This window comes from Bos indicus, chromosome 4, assembly GCF_029378745.1.
Source record: "Bos indicus isolate NIAB-ARS_2022 breed Sahiwal x Tharparkar chromosome 4, NIAB-ARS_B.indTharparkar_mat_pri_1.0, whole genome shotgun sequence".
Lineage (NCBI taxonomy): Eukaryota > Metazoa > Chordata > Mammalia > Artiodactyla > Bovidae > Bos > Bos indicus.
In genome coordinates this window covers 65884438-65905621 of record NC_091763.1, presented here as the reverse complement: position 1 = coordinate 65905621, position 21184 = coordinate 65884438, and the positions used below count along the sequence as shown (strand labels likewise).

Genomic DNA, 21184 nt, shown 5'->3' with positions numbered 1-21184 from the left:
GCAGTGGCTGCTTTTCCCACCCTTCCTCTAAAACTGTAAATAAATTAAGGATTTTTTTTTCTTCCAATGATAGGCAAAGGAAAATCCTCTAAAAACAAACCTTGAACTCATTACCAGATACTTTCTGGATCACTTTGGAAATATTGGTAACAATGTTACTCAAGAAACAAGGATCCCCGAACTCTCAGTACCAAAGAAAAGTAACAAATTACCATTGAGAAGCTCAGAGACCACTCTGGTAAACATATACCACCTTGCAGATGAAGATGAGACTTGGAGAACATCATTGTCAGAAATAAGCAAAGCCAGGTATCTCTTCTCATTTATACTGTGGATTAGTTTCTTATTGCTTCTGTAACAAATAATGATAAACTCAGTGGCTGTAAATAGTGGCTGTTTCTCCAGAGAAACAGGACCAGCAGGAACCAATAAGATACATAAATGTGTATAGGTGTAAATATACATTGGCTCCCCAGGTGGTGCCAGTGGCAGAGAACTCGCCTGCCAATGCAGCAAACGTTAAGAAATGTGTTCGATCCGTGAGTTGGGACGATCCCCTGGAGGATGGCATGACAACCATCCTCCAGTTTTCTTGCCTGGAGAATCCTATGGAGCCTGGAGAGCTACAGTCCACAGTCTAAAAGAGTCAGACACTACTGAAGTGACTTAGCACGCATGCATAAATATATGTGTGTATAAATGTTATGTATTTAAATACAGATTTATTTTAAGTAATTGGTTCATGTGGTCGTAGTGGCTGGCAAGTCTGAAATCTATGTGGCAGACTAGTATGCTGGAAGCTCAGGCAGGTTTTCTGTGTTACAGTCTTGAGGCAGAATTACTTCTTTGGGAAGCTTCTGTTTTTGTTCTTAAGGTCATCAACTGATTAAATGAAGCCCACTTATATTATCTAGAGTGATATCCTTTACTTAAGCAGCTGATTGTAGATATTAATCACATCTAAAACATATCTTCATAGCAACATCTAGACTAGTGTTTGACCAAACACTTGGGGAGCATAGCCTAAACAAGTTGACCTACAAAACTGAACCATCCTGATGTCCTAAAGCGACACCAATTTATTACCTTACAGTTGAGGTCAGAAGCCGAAAATTGGTCTCACTGGGCTAATGGCAAGGTGTCAGGAGGGTTGGTTCTTCCTAGAAACTTTGAGGGGAGAATCTGTTTCCTTCCCTTTTTTAAATTCTAAAGGCTGCCTCCATTCCTTGGCTTGTGGCCTTTTCCTCTGTCTTCAGAGCACATCATTACAACCCCTGCTTCCTTTGTCACATCTCCTACTGCGGACTCATCCTCCTGTCTCCCTCTAAGAAGGACCCCTGGGACTGCACTGGGCCCACCCAGTCAATCTATGGTAATATGCCCATCTCAGGACTCTTTTGATTTATTTTTTACTGGATATAATTGCTTTACAACATCGTGTGAGTTTCCTCTGTACAACATTTTGAGTCACTTTTGTGTAACATTTATCCCCTCCCTCTTCATCTCAAGAGTCTTAACATAATCATGTCTGCAGAGTCCCTTTCTTTGCCGTGTAAGGTAACATATTCACAGGTTCCAGGGTTTAGGGTGTGAACATCTTCAGGAGGCCGTCACTCAGCCTCCTGTGGCTGAGTTTTCAGAATCCCTGTCATGGAGCTTTGTTGTTTTTCTCTAGAGGCCATGGGAATGGACCACTTTGTGATGGAGGATACTTATGATTCAAAATGTGTAATTTAATTTCCATGATTCAGGAGGTTCAAGGGCTTCCTTTGTTTGCATTTTCTTAAAGACAGGGGTATAGAATTCTGAGAGGCCACAGAACACTGGAGAGATGGAAAAAATCTGAAAAATAAGGCCTTTTAGAACTCAGAAAAAAAATGAAGTCGCATTCTTTTTTTAAAAAAACTATTTATTTATGTGGTTACACTGTGGAAAATTCTGAGAGAGATGGGCATACCAGACCACCTGTCCTGCCTCTTGAGAAACCTATATGTGGTCAGGAAGCAACAGTTAGAACTGGACATGGAACAACAGACTGGTTCCAAATAGGAAAAGGAGTATGTCAAGGCTGTATATTGTCACCCTGCTTATTTAAGTTATATGCAGGGTACATCATGAGAAACACTGGGCTGGAGGAAGCACAAGCTGGAATCAAGATTGCCGGGAGAAATATCAATAACCTCAGATATGCAGATGACACCACCCTAATGGCAGAAAGTGAAGAAGAACTAAAGGGCCTCTTGAAAGTGAAAGAGGAGAGTGAAAAGTTGGCTTAAAGCTCAACATTCAGAAAACTAAGATCATGGCATCTGCCATCTATCTGCCATGACTTCATGGCAGATAGATGGGGAAACAGTGGCTGACTTTATTTTTCTGGGCTCCAAAATGACTGCAGATGGCGATTGCAGCAATGAAATTAAAAGACGCTTACTCCTTGGGAGGAAAGTTATGACCAACCTAGACAGCATATTGAAAAGCAGAGACATTACTTTGCCAACAAAGGTCCGTCTAGTCAAGGCTATGGTTTTTCCAGTGGTCATGTATGGATGTGAGAGTTGGACTATAAAGAAAGCTGAGCGCTGAAGAATTGATACTTTTGAACTGTGGTGTTGGAGAAGACTCTTGAGAGTCCCTTGGACTGGAAGGAGGTCCAACCAGTCCATCCTAAAGGAGATCAGTCCTGGGTGTTCATTGGAAGGACTGATGTTGAAGCTGAAACTCCAATACTTTGGCCACCTGATGTGAAGAGCTGACTCATTTGAAAAGACCCTGATGGTGGGAAAGATTGAAGGCAGGAGAAGGGGACGACAGAGGATGAGATGGCTGGATGGCATTACCGACTCAATGGACATGAGTTTGGGTAAACTCTGGGAGTTGGTGATGGACAGGGAGGGCTGGTGTGCTGCGGTTCATGGGGTCACAAAGAGTCGGATATGACTGAGCGACTGAACTGAACTGAACTGGATCTTATCTGTGGCATGAGAATCTTCGATCTTTGTTGCAGCATGTGGGATCTAGTTCCCCAGCCAGGGATCAAACTTGGGCTCCCTGGATTGGGAGTGCGGAATCTTAGCCACTGGGCCACCAGGGAAGTCCTGCTCTCTTACTCTCTTAAACATACACACACATACACGTGCACCATCTTTTTTTCTTATTCTTTCTCTCTCTCAATGCCAAGCAACCCAGGAAAAGAAGCTGTTTCCATGCCTAACTTTGCTGAACTTTAACTGGGAACACCAAGTTTGCCAAAGGTCTCCATCCACCACCTTCAATAGTGTGCAGTAATGGGGCTCCACCCCTTTCAAGACTATACCATCCTCCCCCTTTATCCATGGGGGATACATTCCAAGCCCCCCAATAAATGCCCAGTACCCTGGTTAGTACTAAACCCTATATATACTATAGTTGGGGTGGGGTGGGGAACTATTGTATTGAAGGGCGACAGTTTTCCTTAATCACTGGGGTCTGGAAGAAACAAGGATGCTCTTTATGTTGACAATTCAAGGAATCCTATCATCAGTCATCAACCCGGATTTTGTTTCTTGTTTCTGGCCTCATTTTGTAGGCCAAACCTGCCCAGATACAGAAGTCTTTTCTTTTCCTTACCTTTAATGATAAAGCTGGTTAGAAATCACCACAGATTTGTGAATGGGCTTACTGTGAGTGCCTATGGACTGTGCAATTTATTATTATTGCTAGCAATTTCCTTTGAGGACTCTGTTTTAATGGAAATATCCCTTTTTTGCAGACACGACAGTCTTGATGGGGATGTACTTGGTCGTTTTGTATCATCCAAAAGGTCCTCACACAAAAGTAGGCCCATAAAGACTGTCGCAGGTGAAAGCCCCGCTGTGGCTTCTGCTTGGGAGAAGACGGACAAGCTTCCAATGTCAGAGCCTTCCTTGGACACGAAGAGGATGGGAGAGAAGGTCAGGCCAAAGTCTGGCCTGATTGTCCGAGGCATGATGGCCGGGCCCATTGCCAGCTCCCCACAGGTGGGCCTGATGCTTGAGCTATGAGCATGATGAGCTATGAGCTATGATGCTTGAGCCTGATGCTCTGAGCATGGAAATTGAGGACAGGCATGGCTTAAGGGGTGCCTGGGTTTATTTAGGGTGCCCCACAAGACAGCTCCAGAAGGGAGGATGTATATCATGGGATGGGCAAGAACAAGGGGCCTTTTATCATTCCCTAGCTCTACTGCCAGCTCTCTGTGGGGCCATGGCCTCATCACCTTCCCTGCCCTCAGTTTACCCATCTTATCAACTAGGTGGTTACCATGGTTCTATGTTCCTTTGCCGAGTGAGAACACATCGACCTAGGTTTATCTTTGCAGTTCAGGAGTGGGGGACCCAGCCAAGTCTACAGAACGTACTTTTTATTTTTAAAAACATGATAGTGAAAAGAGGAAAAAGAAATCCCAATCCTTATAGTTTGGTTTTGCTTTAAAAAAAATTCTAAAAATTTAACACTGATGTTTTATAGACTCCCTTAAAGAGAGGCAATGGTAGGCTCCTGTCAGGTGGGAAACTAAAGCAAAGGAGAGAATGAATGTAAAAAGAGTTTGTAAAACTTTAAAAGAGAAACAGAACAACAAAGGAAAATCAAACACCAAACTCATAGTGTACTGTCAGTCAAATCAGGGAGCCTAAGCAAACCAAAAACAGGTCATCTGTGTCCACGCTGGTCACCCCACTCTCGGGGCAGCATGTGTACATGCAAGTGAGGCTTCAGGGGCAGCGCTGTTCTTCCAGCTCATCTGGAATTAAAGGCAAAAAGCAGTGGACCCTCTCTCCGCCCCTGCCTACATCTCGTGAGATTTTTGGACAAGGTCTTTAAAGGTCTTTTGGACACGGTCTCTTGGCCATGGTCTTGTTTGTTAGACCAGGTGTCCGACACACCTTTGAGATCTGGAATTTCATGGCTCAGAGGTGATCATGCAATTGGAAAAGGGAAAAGTTTCTTCATTGTCTTTTCAGAAAACTAGGGGTATTCTTTACTATTACATCAAAGCTAGACAAGTTGTTTCTTAATGTGGAATCTGAAACCATCCCAATGAACTTTTTGTGTGTTATCAGTTTTCATTGGTTTGTTTTGCACTTTGAATGAATCTTTTACCACCACATGGCTTAGTAACACGATGCATTGGTCACCTGAAAGTTATTGTTTTATGAAGTTATATAGATTCTCTGAATGTTGACACATTTCATTATACAAGAAACCATTAAAAAAAGTCACATTTGTTAATGTCATCACTCAACTCATCAGAAAGTTTTTAAGTATCCAGAAGCCCTCAAGTTCATAATGGTAAACATGTTTCTCCAAATTCTGATTTTTAAGGTAACTTGTATTTGATCACTGGCAACAATATATCATTTGTTTCCCTTGAGTTCAATTTATTTTCAAGAAAATGCCTGCCAAAGACCTGTCTGAATTAACCGTAGTTCATCTGTCAGTGGTTCCATGAAACACAGTAGCAAGTTCAGCTCACAGCTCTGATGGCTGCATGTAGGGCTTTGCCTAGTCACAGCCGTCATCATCTGTATCCCACACAATGTTTATATATGTATCTCCTACTTTGTCACACAGACTATTAAAGAGATGTCTAACACAGGATCAAGATCGGAGGCAATTAACATTTTCTGTGCATCAGCAAGGACATTCTTAAGTGAAATTAGCATTTTTATTGTAAGTGCGGTTGAATACCTCGAGCACTGGTATAGTTGGGTGCCGCTGCCTTGATTCGTGCTGAAGGTCAGCAGGTTTTCCCACCAGTGCTTTTGGATCATCACTGCAAGCATCAACATGGTGAAAAACGCACATCATATCTTATTATTATAATGAAAGTAGTTTTGAGCTCTCTGAAAGGGTTTGGGCAGGGACCCCTAAGGTTGATGGGCTATACTTTGAGAACTGGTGGACCAGATGAATGTTAGGGTCCTATCGTACCATGACTTGCTTTTTTATATATGTATTTATTTGTTTGGCAGTGCCGGGTCTTAGTTGCGGCACGAGGGATCTTCGATTTTCATTGTGGCATGAGGGATCTTTAGTTGTGGCATGTGGGATCTAGTTCCCTGACCAAGAATTGAACCTGGGTCCCCTGCATTGGGAGCGCAGAGTCTTAGCCACTGGACCACCAGGCAGGTCCTGCCTACCATGACTTTCGAATCATCAAGTCTGTGCAGTTCAGTCCCCTTCAGTACTGAGGTGTGAGGGCGAGGGCTTGGACCTGCTTTACTACTGAGAGATTGCCACAAACTCCTCCCCAAAGAAGAAGCAGTTCTCCTCTGAGGTGTTTTTTTCCCCTGGGGTATCTGAATCTTGTGAAGGGACACTAAAGTGGCATTTCCCCAGGTTTTCTGGAAGGTGTTCTGTGGGCTTTTGAGTGCTTTGGCCATACAAGAGAAAAGAGCGAGGTTTGCTAGGTATTGCATCATTTTTTACCTCTAGGTCAGCTCTGCACTTTCGAAGGATGAGTAAGAGGCTGGGTTCCCTGCCCTTGGCCGGAAGTTTGGGTCTCCTTGGGAACAATGACTAATGTTTTCTTTGCTCTGTGGCAAGGAATGCCCTGGGTGGCTTTCGGAGGAGGTTTATGGTGCCTAGTAATTTCCACTGGGTGGGAACAGGACAGAATTAGATGTTCTTTTTTTGGCACAGGCTTTACCATTTGGCTCAGGATTATTTCTGGAATTGCTGAGATCCAGAAAAAGCTCAGCAGGTGTATTTTTGTCCCCTCCCTCTACTCCTCCACCTCAGACGGGTAACAACGTGAGTTCCCATTTTACTGGTTAATGATTGATAGAGAGGACACTTCAGTTGACTGCTCTGAAGTTCCTGCATTTTGAAAGTGAGCAAGACTTGATTGCTTACTAGGTATAGGTCACTGAACTGGGAAGCTCTGGGGACACCAGAGAGGAAGGAATAACGGCCTCCATCACTTGGTCTACTGGCAGGAAAGGGTAGGGCCGTGAGTATGCGGGGACAGGGGCAAAGATACTAAGCAGTGGCGTTGTAACATTTGCTGGCTGCTTCAAGAGGTTGGCTCTGTGCTACTGCCGTACATGGGTCTGGGTCTTTCCTTTAGCCCTCACCGTGGTCTTGTGGGAAGTCAGCACTGCAGGTCCCCAATTGTTTATCCAAAACCTCTGGGCCAAATGTGCTTTGTAATTTAGATTTTTTTTTTTTTAATTTCAGAAAGGAAATACAGTGCATAAACCACGTACCACAGAACGCCTGAAGTAGGGTTTGATGTAGCATCCCATAAACAAAACATATCTGCCACAAAGCATATGAATATTCATGCTTGAAAAAAGACCACAAGGGAATTCCTATAATCCAGTGGTTAAGGTTCCTCACTTTCACTGCTGAGGGCCTGGGTTTGATCCCTGGTCAGGAAACTACGATACGCCAAGCCCCATGGTGTGGTGGGGTAAAAAAAAGACTACAAGTAACTTCATAACAATTAAAAAGAATTTGCCATAGGATTCCAACAGAAATGTTCACTTTTTAGAGGTTTTGGGGTTTAGAAATTACAGGTAGCAGATTGTAGACAGATTAGATTACAGGAAGGGCAAGTGAGGAACAAAGAAGTTCAATGACTTGTCACAGGGGACATAGCTAGCAGGTGGTGATTCAGGAATTAGAATACATCTGACCCTGGATGGAGAAGGCAACGGCACCCCACTCCAGTACTCTTGCCTGGAAAATCCCATGGATGGAGGAGCCTGGTAGGCTGCAGTCCATGGGGTCGCTGAGGGTTGGACACGACTGAGCAACTTCACTTTCACGCATTGGAGAAGGAAATGGCAGCCCACTCCAGTGTTCTTGCCTGGAGACTCCCAGGGATGGGGGAGCCTGGTGGGCTGCCGTCTATGGGGTTGCACAGAGTCAGACACGACTGAAGTGACTTAGTAGTAGTAGTAGCTGACCCTGGAGCTCTCCCTAAGGGATGTGGGATGGGGCTGAGGCATGCTCCTGGGGTTTATGCTCGTGGGGTGCTAGGAAAGCATGAGAGAAGTGGGGCCCCTGAGAGTCTCCTCAGAGGGTAGGTAGAATTTTAAGAGAAGGACTTGAGGATGGAAAAAGTGGGAAGGGAACATCATAGTCTTGAAGTAGGTTATTTCCCACCTCCTTCCAAGGGGATCCTCACCTCTGCTTTTGTCCTTGTCCCTTTCAGGATTCCCTCCGCAAACGCTCGCTGAGGCGGTCCCCGGCCTTGAGCAGTGCTACCCAGCCTCACAAGGAAGGGAGCCCACAAGAGCCCGAGCTCTCTACTCACACCTCCACCTGTCCCACCCCTCTGGAGGGACCAGCTTCCAGCACCGCCTCCACCTCTAGGAGCCCTCAGGGCCCGCTCAGCGAGCTAACCTGGGAAAAGCAGAGAACCTCGCCTGGCAGCCCGCCTCACCTACCAGGCAAAGGGCTGCTCCCCAGGGGGAGTGGCAGGTGGAGAGACCTTTCTGAAGACAGTCCAGCTGTGGACAGTGGCTCAGAGGCCATCAGAACCCCCCCGAAGTTCTCCCTGTCCAGTGGGAATGTCCCGAAGACGCAGGAGAGGCCGGAGAGAGCGTTCGAACGGCAGGGGAGCCAGCCCGCATCCCTCAGGTGAGCGTGCTATGCTCAGGTGATGGTTTTTCAGAGAACAGTCCAGTCCTGAGTGGCTCCTTGGGCTCTGAGTGCGGCTGGTGAAGTGGGGGAAGTGATGCTAGTCATTCCACCAGGGAGAAAATAGCCCAGAGCCCACACACTAGGAAGCTTTGGGGAGGTTTCTTTGGCTCTTACTTCTTCTCAAGGGTCAGGCTGATATGGTACAAGAGAGGTTGGAAGCTGGAGGTATGATGGTGAATCAGCTCCCACGAGGCTCCTTAAGGGGCAGTTTTTTAAAACCCTATCCCGAGTCCTTCTCTTTTATTCTTTCACAATGAACCTTGAGGATTCCTACACTGATTGATTTTTGAATGTTAAACCAACCTTATATTTCTGGAATAAAACACACTTGGCTATCATATATTAATTTTATATATTGTTTGATTTAATTTATTAGTATTTTGTATCAGGTTTTTGTATATAAATTCATGAAGGAGACTGGCTGGCAAATTTTCTTTCTTGGAACAACAGCCTTGTCAGATTTTTTATCTAGGGTACGATAGAAGTAGTTCCTCTTTTTTTTTTTTTTTTTTTTTTAATAGTCTTGAATAGTTAGTGTAAGATTGGTGTTATTTCTTCCTTAAATATTTGAGAGAATTTTCTGAGCATTGACTTAAAAGGTTTTAAATTATGAATTCAAATACAAATTTTTTAATTAAAATTATCTTTTTTTAATGTTTTTAAAATAACATTTATTTCTTAAAAGTTAGCATGTGCATAATAGGAAACCAAAAAACACAAGAAGCAAAAAAAAGTCATTCATAATCACAAGCAGTTTAGCATTTGTTTGTCTTTCTACGTATCATTTGTGTATTTTCACAACTAAGCATCCGTTTTTATGTATAATTAAACTTTTCTATTTCATTTTGTGTCAGTTTTGGCAAGTTGTATTTTTCCAAGGAATTTAACCATTTAATTTATATTTTAACTTCATGTATATAAAATTGTAATTATAAGATCATGGCATCTGGTCCCATCGCTTCATAGGAAATAGATGGGGAAACAGTGGAAACAGTGTCAGACTTTATTTTTTTTGGACTCCAAAATCACTGCAGATGGTGACTGCGGCCATGAAATTAAAAGACGCTTACTCCTTGGAAGGAAAGTTATGACCAACCTAGATAGCATATTCAAAAGCAGAGACATTACTTTGCCAACAAAGGTCCGTCTAGTCAAAGCTATGGTTTTTCCAGTAGTCATGTATGGATGTGAGAGTTGGACTGTGAAGAAAGCTGAGCGCCGAAGAATTGATGCTTTTGAACTGTGGTGTTGGAGAAGACTCTTGAGAGTCCCTTGGACTACTGCAAGGAGATCCAACCAGTCCATTCTAAAGGAAATCAGCCCTGGGATTTCTTTGGAAGGAATGATGCTAAAGCTGAAATTCCAGTAGTTTGGCCACCTCATGCGAAGAGTTGACTCATTGGAAAAGACTCTGATGCTGGGAGGGATTGGGGGCAGGAGGAAAAGGGGACGACAGAGGATGAGATGGCTGGATGGCATCACTGACTTGATGGACATGAGTTTGAGTGAACTCCAGGAGTTGGTGATGGACAGGGAGGCCTGGCGTGCTGCAATTCATGGGGTCGCAAAGAGTCGGACACGACTGAGCGACTGAACTAAACTGAACTGAACTGATAATGTCTTCTTATTGTCTTCAGTCTTCAAGATTGTCTCTGTTTCCATTCCTGATACTGGTAATTTGTGTTCTGTTTCTCAGCTAGTTTTTTAGTAGGGGGTTGTGAATTATATGCTTTTTCTTTTAAAGAAGTAACTTTTGGCTTTGTAGGTTTCTGTTCAGTTCAGTCGCTCAGTCGTGTCTGACTCTTTGCGACCCCATGAACCGCAGCACACCAGGCTTCCCTGTCCATCATCAACTCCCGGAGTCCACCCAAACCCATGTCCATTGAGTTGGTGATGCCATCCAACCATCTCATCCTCAGTGTTGTAGGTTTGGTTTCTAATTTATTGATTTTCACTCTTTCATTCTGCTTTCTTTGAGTTTAGTTTGCTATTATTTTCTATTTTATTGATATGTATCTTGAATTATTGATTCTCAGCCACTTTTTCTTCTTTATCCCTTCTTCCTCCTCCTCTTCTTTTTGGCATTTCTGATTTTAATTTCTAGGGGGTTTGTTGACTGCTATTCCAGAATTATTTTCAATATTTCTTATGTATATTAACTGCTCCCATTGAGTGTTTACTTAGTGCCTGACACTATACCACTTTTCATATATTATTATATAATTCTTAAACCAGCAAGAAGGTATTCCTCAATTTACAGATGAATCCAAAGCCCATCATACCTGTAAACACCATCTTATACTCTTCAGATTATTGTGTTTTTGTTTGTATGTTGTATATGTTTCAGGAAAGTGCATGTGTGCTCAGTCATATCTGACTCTTTACAACCCCATGGACTGTAGCCTGCCAGGCCTCTCTGTCCATGGAATTTTTCAGGCAAGAATACTGGAGCAGGTTGCCATTTCCTACTCCAGGGGATCTTTCTAATTCAGGGATCAAACCTGTGTCTTCTGAATCTCCTGCATTGGCAGGTGAATTCTTTACCATTGAATCACATAGGAAGCCCCTGTGTATGTTTTAAGCACTAGTAATTTACTTGCAGTGTTTTAAGCACTAGTAATTTCTGCAGGACTGGTATAAGATAGGCATCCTGGTTTGTAGTACTGCTGTTTTAATCATTTGCTGTGCATCTAATATGTGCCAGACATTTGTAGTACAAGGGAAGCTAAACCAATGTAGTCTATTAAGTCTCCTTGTGACCATGGATAAGCTGGGCCTACTTTGCTTAGACATTTTTTTGGCTAGTTTATTTGATACATATACATATAGAATTATTATAACTTTCTGTTGGAGAGACTTCTATTATTATGAAATTTCTCTTCATTTCTAGTAATGCTTATTGCCTTAATGTCTATCTAGGTATAGCTACCTCAGCTTTCCTTCGATTAGTGTTTTTATGGTATATCTTTTCCATATAGTCCATAAATATATATTTTTTCATATTTAAGGGTGCCAACTAAAAGCCTTTGGGGTTTACCAGGCTTTCCCCCTTTAAAAGCTAATTATTTAAACTGAACTAAAACAAAGCAGAACAAAAACAGGTGACCCATTTTTCCCACCTTCTACCCACCTCAGCCTTCTTCTTTTGTAATATCTTTTAAAGTCCAAGTAATGCTTTGTCTGTATCCCACACGTTAATACATTATATAATTATATAATTTAGTTAAATATTTTCTCATTCCTGTTGTGATTTATTCTTTTGACCCATGGGTTATTTAGACATGTATTGACTAATTAAAAGCCTTTGGGCTATTTTTCTGGTTATCTTTTTGTTGTTGATTTTTAGCTTATTTCTACATTGTTCATAATATATTCTCTATGATTTCAGTCCTTTTGATATTTGTTGAGATTTCTTTATGGTCTAGTGTATATTTAAAGTTTATCTCCTATGGGCAGCATGTATTTGGATTTTAAAATCTAGTCTGATAATTTTTTGCTTTAGTTGAAATAATTATTGCATTTGCATTTTCCTTTTGCTTGAAGAACTTAACTTTCTTTAGTATTTCTTTAACAGGTATGTTACATTTTTTTTCAATTTTTGTTTAGTGATGTCTTTATTTTGCCTTTATTTTTGAAGGATATTTCAATGGGTATAGAATTCTAGATTGGTGGTTTATTTTTTCAGGACTTTAAATATTTCATTCCATTGTCTTACCTTTGTATTACTCTTTTGAAGGTAGTGTGTCTTGTTTTTTTACCTCTGGCTGCTTTTTTCCCCCCCTCTTTTAAGATTTTCTCATTCTTTGATTTCAACAGAGTTACTATAATGTGCCTCAGCATGGTTTTCTTTGATGATTCTGCTTGGGATATGTAGTGAAGTGAAGTGAAAGCTGCTCAGTCGTGTGTGACTCTTTGTGACTCTATGGACTACACAGTCCATAGAATTCTCCAGGCCAGGATACTGGAGTGGGTTGCCATTCCCTTCTACAGGGGATCTCCCCATCCCAGGAATCGAACCCAGGTCTCCTTCATTGCAGGTGGGTTCTTTACCAGCTGAGCCACAATGGGATATGTAGAGCTTCCTGCAACTTGGGATTGATATCTTTCATGAGTTTTGGAAATTATTATCTATTATCTTTTCAAATATTACTTTTATCCCATTTTCTCTTTTCTCTCCTGGCCCTCCAGTTACACATAGACTAGATGGGAAAGAATGTTTTCCTATATTTTCCATCTTTTTTTTTCCTTCTCTCTCTACTTTAATCTATATATTTTCTTTTGCTCTACCTTCTGGTTCATGTTTCTTCTCTTTTGCCATGCTATTAAATACATATAATAAATTCTTAATTTAATTATGTGTCAGTTTTATAATTTCTATTTCTTTTTAAAAAATAGCAGTCTTTTGTGAGATTCTCCATCTTTTATTTTCTTGAACATATTATTCACAGTGATATTAAAGTTCTGTTTGGTCACTTCCATATCTGGATCACCTATAGGTTTATTGATACTGTCTGTTTTTCTTTCAGGTTTTGATCGTTTTGTCCTGTTTCTTTGCATTGATGAACTGATTGAATTCCAGACATTGCGTAGAAATAATTGTAGTGATTAATGTTGTCTGATTAATGTTATCTTCCTCCAAGAGAATATAACTTTCTTTTGGTAGATATTAATCTCTCATTAGTTTTAGATTTTGTAAAATAACTTCTGTCATTTGTCCCATAACTTTGTCCATTATCTTCTTTGTTGAACAGAAATTCTTAATTTTGACATAATTAAGAAATTTCTTGTTTGGCCTATGATTTGCATTTTTCTTTATTAAGTTCATTCTTTAGATTTCGCTGGTATTCTCTTATGTTTTTCCATTAACTTTTTAATTTTAGCTTTCACATTTAGGTATTTAATCTTGTGTATTTGTTAGGCTGAAAGACTCACTTTTATTTTTCTCCATATATTCAATAGTAAGACAGTTTTCCTAGCATCACCTACTCTACAATTTGTTCTTTACCCCATAGATTTATGGAGCTGTCTTGATTCTTTTCTAAGTTCCCATAAAGATGTTGTTGTTGTTGCTAAGTTGTGTGCAACTCTTCTGTGACTCCGTGGACCGTAGCCCGCCCAGCCCCTCTGTCCATGAGATTTCCTAGGCAAGAATACTGGAGTGGGTTGCCATTTCCTTCTCCACCCATGTAGACATGGATCTGTCTTTGATCTCTCTGAGTTTCATTTTTTTTTTTTAAATAAAAAAAACACATGACCATAGCTTTTAGTACTATGGCATTGTAGTTATAGCCTATTATCTTAGTAGGGTCAGTTCCCTACTTCTCCTTTCTTTTAGGATTGACAATACAGATCTTTATTCTCTGTTCACCCAACATGTCTAGCTTCTTTCTACATGAGGAAGAACTGGGTCATCCCCTTGCTGTAAAGGTCCTGCTGTCAACCCATCTCATGACTGTCTCTTTCTTGTCAATCAGATGTTCTGAACTCATAGTGGTTTTCTTTGACCAACTTCACCTCCACCCCATCACCTCTAGCCTATTTGATTGTTATTACAGCATCTGGCATTGCCTGAAATGGACTCTGGAGTCTGATGACCTGGACTGGCAAACCACCTCTGCCCTTTATAATAACTGTGGCCTTTGACCAGTAATCGGACCTTTGAAAGATAGTATGAACTTTGTTTTATAGGAAGAGGGAGGTGGCAGGTCAGCATGCTGCCACTGCCCCTCCCTCAGTACCAGGTGAAGCACAACTGCTGCTGCTACCCCTAAGTCACTTCAGTTGTGTCCGACTCTGTGCGACCCCATAGACTGCAGCCCACCAGGCTCCCCCGTCCCTGGGATTCTCCAGGCAAGAACACTGGAGTGGGTTGCCATTTCCTTCTCCAATGCATGAAAGTGAAAAGTGAAAGTGAAAGTGAAGTTGTGTCCGACGTTCAGCAACTCCATGGACTGCAGCCTACCAGGCTCCTCCGTCCATGGGATTTTCCAGGCAAGAGTACTGGAGTGGGGTGCCATTGCCTTCTCTGGAAGCACAACTAGGAGTGTTGAACATGTGATGTGATCACAGCGTTGATCTTTATATCAGTAAACATTTTGGGAGCTTTGTTGTTTACCTTCTACTTACTCCCTGTATGTTGAGCACCATGCTAAACACATGTGTATATTATCTCATTTGCTCTTAAGGATAATCCATTGAGGTGGATATTATTAGTTTTTTTTTTCTGGTGGAGAGGGGAGTTTGTCATTAAATAGTATTCTCCTGAGTTTGGAACAAATTGCCCAATAAAACAAAGGGTATTAACTAGATTGGGGTAAAATGCATATCATCTCTGAGATTGATAATGGAAAGATAGAAGACACAGAAGACTACGAGTCCTGGCGTGCCCAGCGTGGGACAGACTTCCTCACCTCATCTCAGGCCCAAGCCACGTGGTGGGAGGGGTGGCCCTGGAAGAGCAGCTCCCTCCCAGAGGAGACAGGGTGCAGCTGATGCTCCTCTTTCCTTTCTTTCCCCAATTAGCCAATCAGACAAGACACACCTCCTTCCTCAGGATGGAGTGAATACAAAGGAGGAGAGGAAAGGTCCATGGGGTAGACCAGTAGAACTTCCTCCAAACACCCAGGACACTGTGGGAGCTGAGAACAAGCATCTTCCTTCCCCAGCAATTATTATTCCATTTTCGGTGAGAAAGCCGAGGCACAGAGGATTAAAGGAGCCTGTCAAGTTTCTGGGGAGATGCAAGTCACCTCCGTTAGGCGGCTTTGTGCTGTTGGCAGCTACGTTGCTCAAAGCTGTAGCACGCTTGGTTTGAAACCAGGGCCAAAGTAATCCCACGTGATAAATCCCAGAGGACAGTGTCTCCTGTCCTTCCCAACCCCTCTCCAGCAGTTCTGTCTGCCCATCACTTGTTTTTTTTTTTATTCAATTTAGTAAACATAGGTCTAAGTTCTAGTGTGTATAATATCCTGTGAACTCTTCAGGTAGAGAGTTGTATGCATATGTAGTTCTTGTAAAACTGACAAGGGGCAGTGAGAGGACAGCAGACCTGGCTCATAGGCATGGCACATGCTCCATCACTGAGGCCTAATGAAGCTGGAGGGAAGGTGGCTACTGGGGGCCTTTGCTGGGCTATGCAACATCAGGTTCAGGGATGGCCATGGATGTTATACCTGGGGGCGGGGGAGTTAGCATGTGTCCTGGGAGAGGGGACAGGTGGAGGACAGGACCTGCTGAGATGTCAGGGAACATGCATATCTGTGCAGTCAGGCCCCTTCTGACCCTGGTTCCTGAGATCTGACTCAGTTGCTGAAGGAACTATTTTCTGCTTTGATTTTGTTTCTTTCCGGTGTCCTTTGACTTTAGAAGATACTTTAAAAATGTGTAAATCGTCTGGGCTCTCACAGTGGGGGTTGTGGCTGTTTGGGGCCACCTGTCATTTGTTGCTGGCTTATCAGGACTGCCTTGGTGTGTTTCTCTCACCATCAGTCAGATCTGCTGGGACTCTGGCCCTGACCGAGGTGATCCTGTAACCCTTGCCTCACTCTGCCTCTTCTACATGTTTGCATGTCTTGCTATCACCTACACGCCTGGCCCAGAGTAGGCCCTCTATAAACCTCACGTGCAGTACTAAGAACATATCTTCCAATTCTTTATTTACAAGTCCCAGAGCTCACTGTTTGAAGCCTGCAGTTCCCCAAGTGGCACTTGGGGAAGATTGATAGTCTGGTTGGGAGCAGCCTCACGCGTGGTGCTCACACCACTCTCTCGGGGTACGGTGGCTGGTCATTTGTCTGAGTCTGTCAGAGTGAACCCCTGGGCCTTCTCATGGCCACTTGTACCATGCTGTGGTTGATTTTCTGCACATTAGTTCAAAGCACAACATGCCGGATGTTTGAAAATAGGAATTGTCTTCCACTTATGTTTTCCAGATGTGTGTGGGCTGTGGAAGCTGCAGCCATGTACTTTTGCCCAGTCTCCTTTGGAACCATGGGTGTAATCAGGGTCAGGAAGTTAAAAAGCACTGTTGGCCTCCCTTGGGAGTTCAACCCATGGCAGTGGCCGCAGCAGCAGTATCTAGGTTCTGAAAGATAGAGATCAGAATCGAGTCTCATTGGGCTAAAGTCAAGGTGATGGCAGGGCTGTGTTCTTTTTGGAGCCTCTAGGGGAAAAGAGGGTGACAGAGATTGGATGGCATACCTGACTCAATGGACATGAGTTTGAGCAAACTCTAGGAGATAGTGAAGGAACAGGGAAGCCAGGCGTGCTATGGTCCATGGGGTTGCAAAGAGTGGACTCGACTGAGTGATTGAACAACAGGTGAGAATCTGTTTCCTTGTCTTTTCCAGATTCAGAAGGTTACCCACCTCCCTTGCTCTGTGGCCCGTTTCTCCATCTTCCCAGCCATCAGTGTTGGCTGCGTCCTTCTCAGGCTCCCATTTCTCTGGTTCTCCCTTTTCTGCCTCCTCCTTCCCCTTTGAAGGATCCCTCTGGTTCCATTGGATTCCATCAGGAATATCCAGAATAGTCTGATCTCAAGATCAGCGGACCAGCAACCTTATCTCCAGCTGGAACCTAATTCCTTTGCCACGTAACCCAACATTTCACAGGTTCCAGAACTTAAGAAATGAGCATTATTAGGGGTGGGCATTAACCTGCCTGCTACAGAGGGCAACTGTTTTTTCTTGCAGTGTTTAAAATCTTTTTTGGTCTCCTTATGATTTTTAAAGTGCTTACTTTTAATCTTTCAGGTATCCCTTTCTACCACTCCCAGAAGAAATTGTGTTGTTTTCACCTTTTCCAGGCATTCTCCCCTGTCTTTATGTCTCTCTCTTTTTCATGTGGGTCACCTGTGGGAAGGGAACCAGGAAAGCCCGGTCAGTCCCTGGGAGCTCCGGGATTAGGCGTGGAGATGATGTCTGGCTCTGGGGCTGCCTTGGTGTGTCCAGTGAGCTCAGGGCAGTTGTGAATTTCCTGAACGCAGATGGATGTCACCTTGGGGATGGTGAATGTTTTCCCAGAAGACAAGCTTAAAGAATGATGGGAATCCATGAAATTCAAGTTTAATTTCATTGGATTTTTTTTTTTTAAAGATATTTTCAATTGAGTGTTTTAAAAGCAGAGGGGAATAGATGCTGCTTTAGGATCTGTCTCAATTCTTAACCTTATAGTTTGTCAGGGGTAGAAAGGTCCTTAGGATCCTAGCCCTTCATCTGGCAGTTGGGGAGCAGGGCTCAGGGAGCACAGGGGAGATGACTCACCTGAGCTCTTGCAAGGGTCCTACAGTCCTTCTATAAGCTCTACTCTCACTGGCTATGTTTAGAGCTTTTGCTCAAAATGTGTATGACCCTTCCTGTTCTCAGTATAAGCCTCCCACACAATTGTCACCAGTCAACACATGACATTCCTATTCCTTATGCAGTGAGTCCCTTGGTTTCAGAGAGACTTGACTTTAGACCCTAGTTCATGGAGTTAGTCCTCAAAAATCCACATCAATTCACAGAAATATTCATTTATTCAGTTAACTTATTAATGACTCTTTAATGAATGCCATAGTGTGTTATAGCCAGCTTGTCCTGGCTCACAGAGCCCACTGATGCCATGTCTGATGTCAAGCTAGTAGCTTGAACTTGGTCATGGTAGGAGTAGTTGAACCATGTTTAGCTATGCGTGCATGCTTAGTCATGTCTGACTCTCTGTGATCCCATGGACTGTAGCCCACCAGGCTCCTCTGTCCATGGAATTTTCCCAGGCAAGAATGCTGGAGTGGGTTGCCATTTTCTTACTCCAGGGGATCTTCCCGACCCAGGGATTGAACCTGTGTCTCCTGTGTCTCCTGCATTGGCACGCAGATTCTTTACCACTGCACCACCTGAGAAGCCCCAGAAAATTGGCAAATGCTGCAAATTAGCATCCCCCTCACTCACCCTGGAGAGCTGATTAACTTCTGCCAGCACTCCACCTGTGATAGGCTCCTGTGTGCCAGACACAGTTCTATCCACTGGTGATTCCATGTGGATGAAACAGACCAAGTCTCTGCTCTCGTGGAGTGTATACTTCTGGTGGGGAGAGGCAGCCAGCATATCCACCCAACAGGCAAATATACAATATACCTGTGTGCTGCAAGGAAAAGTATTAATAAATCAAGGAAGTATGAGAGCCCTGGCTTTGGGGCTGCTATTTTACAAGGGGTAGCTGGGGAAACCTTTTTTGAGAAGATGCATGAGAGGAGACCAGAAGGAAGACAGGGAACCAACTTTTGATCCCTGAAAGCAAATGTAAAGAGAGAGCAGCCATGCATAGGTCCTGGGGTTGCTTGTTCAGGCTGAGCAGAAGAGGCAGAGAGGAGGAGAGGGAGAGGGTGAGGGAGCAGGGGGATCTGGAGGCCTCTGAAGGTGCTGGCTTTACCTCTAGGTGATGGAGGAGCCTTTGGAGGTTAGGCAGAGGCAGGGCATGTGGTGACTTGAGTTAAGTAGGATCCCTCTGGTTGCTGGTTGGGGTTGAGAATAGATTCAGGAGACAAGGCTGAAAACAGGCAGGGGCGATGCAACCGTCTTCAGGAGAGCTGATGGTGGCTTGAATCGGGTAGTGGCAGTGAAGGTGATGAGACATGAGCTAGAGGAAACACACACACACACACACACACACACACACGGATCTTCTGCTTTTTGAATTTAGTTTTATTCCAGTTCACTTTTACTAAAGACCTATATTAGTTAAGCAAAATAAATCCAAAGAGGATTTTCACTTTTAAGGCAAAGACAAAAAGTGAAAATAGTGATCAGCGCTTTGCACTGAGTCGTTGCAAAGGCAGCTTTCCCCGGGAACAGCCGCCAGAGCGGCACTACCAAGCCCGTTCCCCCGGAACCACCCTCTGCTCTGTGCCCGTGAGCCTCTAGGCTTGATCTCAGTTTGTTCTGTGCCCCTGTTAACAAGATGTGTCCTAAGGTCATTGCTTCTTGGCTTTGCCCCACTTCAGCCTAGGAAAGCTTTCATGGGAAGGCTTTACTTTTGAGTGGAAGGGGAACCTGTAAGTGGTTGAGTCAACAGGATTTGCCCATGGATTAGATGTGTGCATTAGAGAAAAAGAGAGGCAAGGATGACGCCAAAGTTTTTGGCTGAACAACCGGGAGATAGGGTTGCTGTTCCCTGAAATGAGGAAGACGGTGGAAGGAGCAGGGTTAGGTCATGGACGTTGGGGCACAGTCCATTGCCCACCTGTCGGGATATATTTTATCAAGCCAATTGTGTTTCTTTGTTAACTGGCCTCCCTGTGGCCTGTGAGTCAGGGACCTTGTGTCTGGAATCTGCAGATGTGAGCAGTCAGCTGTCCTGTGGTTCTTATTTCAGGCCCTGTTGATGCTGTTGCGATGCAACTGTGCATCAATTCTCTTCTCTTCTGGCCTCGGGGTCTAAGTGAAGCCGTGAAGAGGTTGTTTCTCACACCAGGACTGTTACTAGAGCCCATGTAATAGGATTGCTCACGGCTATTCTCTGAGGACAGTAAAAGCAGTTGTCTTGCCTTTAAATCGAGCGCTTATTTTTCCTGTGTTTGCAGGTAGAATGTCTGCTTTGGTCAGATCTCCAGCCCTTTCTGGTCCTCTGTGCTCCTGTCTGTAAGGGAAGGGATTGGATGGACTGCTCTTTATGGTTGTCTCCATCTCTGAGGACTTCCCTGGTGGCTCAGTGGTAAAGAATCCGCTTGCCAATGCAGGAGACATGGGTTTGATCCCTGGGTTGGGAAGATCACCTGGAAAAGGAACTGGCAACCCACGCCAGTATTCTTGGACAGAGGAGCCTGGTGGGCTCTCCGTCCTGGGGTTGCAAAGAATCAGACACAACTTAGGGACAAAAACAACCACCACAGTCTCTGTCAGCCCCTCATCCTCCATTTACACATGGCCTTGGATGTGTCCAGATCAAACTTTCACTTTATCTGAGATCCAGCAATCAGTCTTTTTGGCTGACCCCTGATGTTCATCTTGTGTAGAGAATGAGCATTCAAACTGGGTTCCTGTGCCATGGGAGTCCCTCCTGGACTGTGGGCTCCTCTGAGCTCTTGTAGTAAAATGATACAGGCAGGGCTCAGCAACCCAGATTCTCCTCCAGCCCTGAGCACGGGGATCTGTTGCTGGAGGCATGATGATCTCCTGTTCCAGCTGCAGGGTTTTGACTGGGAGGCAGGCTGGGTGCTACATGGCTTAATCCTGACACCTCTGGCCCCTTTGCCTGTTACTTGTGAATGATTTCTATCTTAGGTCAAAGTCCCAAGAACAGCTATTCTCAGACTCTGCTCCCTGGACCAGGAGCACGTGCATTGCCTGGGAATGTGTTAGGAACACAGCTTGCCTGACCTGCGGAATTGGAACTTTGGGGGTGACACCCGGCAGCGTATTTTAACAAGCCTTCCAGGTGATGGGCTGCAGGCCGAGTTTGGAGAAGCAGTGTCCTGGAAGCTCAGCCTGAGATGGAGGGTCAGGCACATGTAATCTGTCGGGGGTGTGCTCTCAGGAGA

The 21184-nt window shown here is 43.8% G+C and overlaps 1 protein-coding gene across 8 annotated transcripts in view; it reads left to right on the top strand.

Moving 5' to 3' along the window:
- MINDY4 (MINDY lysine 48 deubiquitinase 4) overlaps positions 1–21184 on the top strand; it is a 139655-nt gene that overhangs the window by 33346 nt on the left and 85125 nt on the right. For all 8 annotated transcript variants that reach the window (XM_070787882.1, XM_070787884.1, XM_070787885.1 and 5 more), the window contains 3 exons: positions 74–309; positions 3749–3995; positions 8180–8607. In XM_070787882.1, coding sequence (XP_070643983.1) covers positions 74–309; positions 3749–3995; positions 8180–8607 — 911 coding nt within the window. The remainder of the gene's footprint in view (positions 1–73; positions 310–3748; positions 3996–8179; positions 8608–21184) is intronic.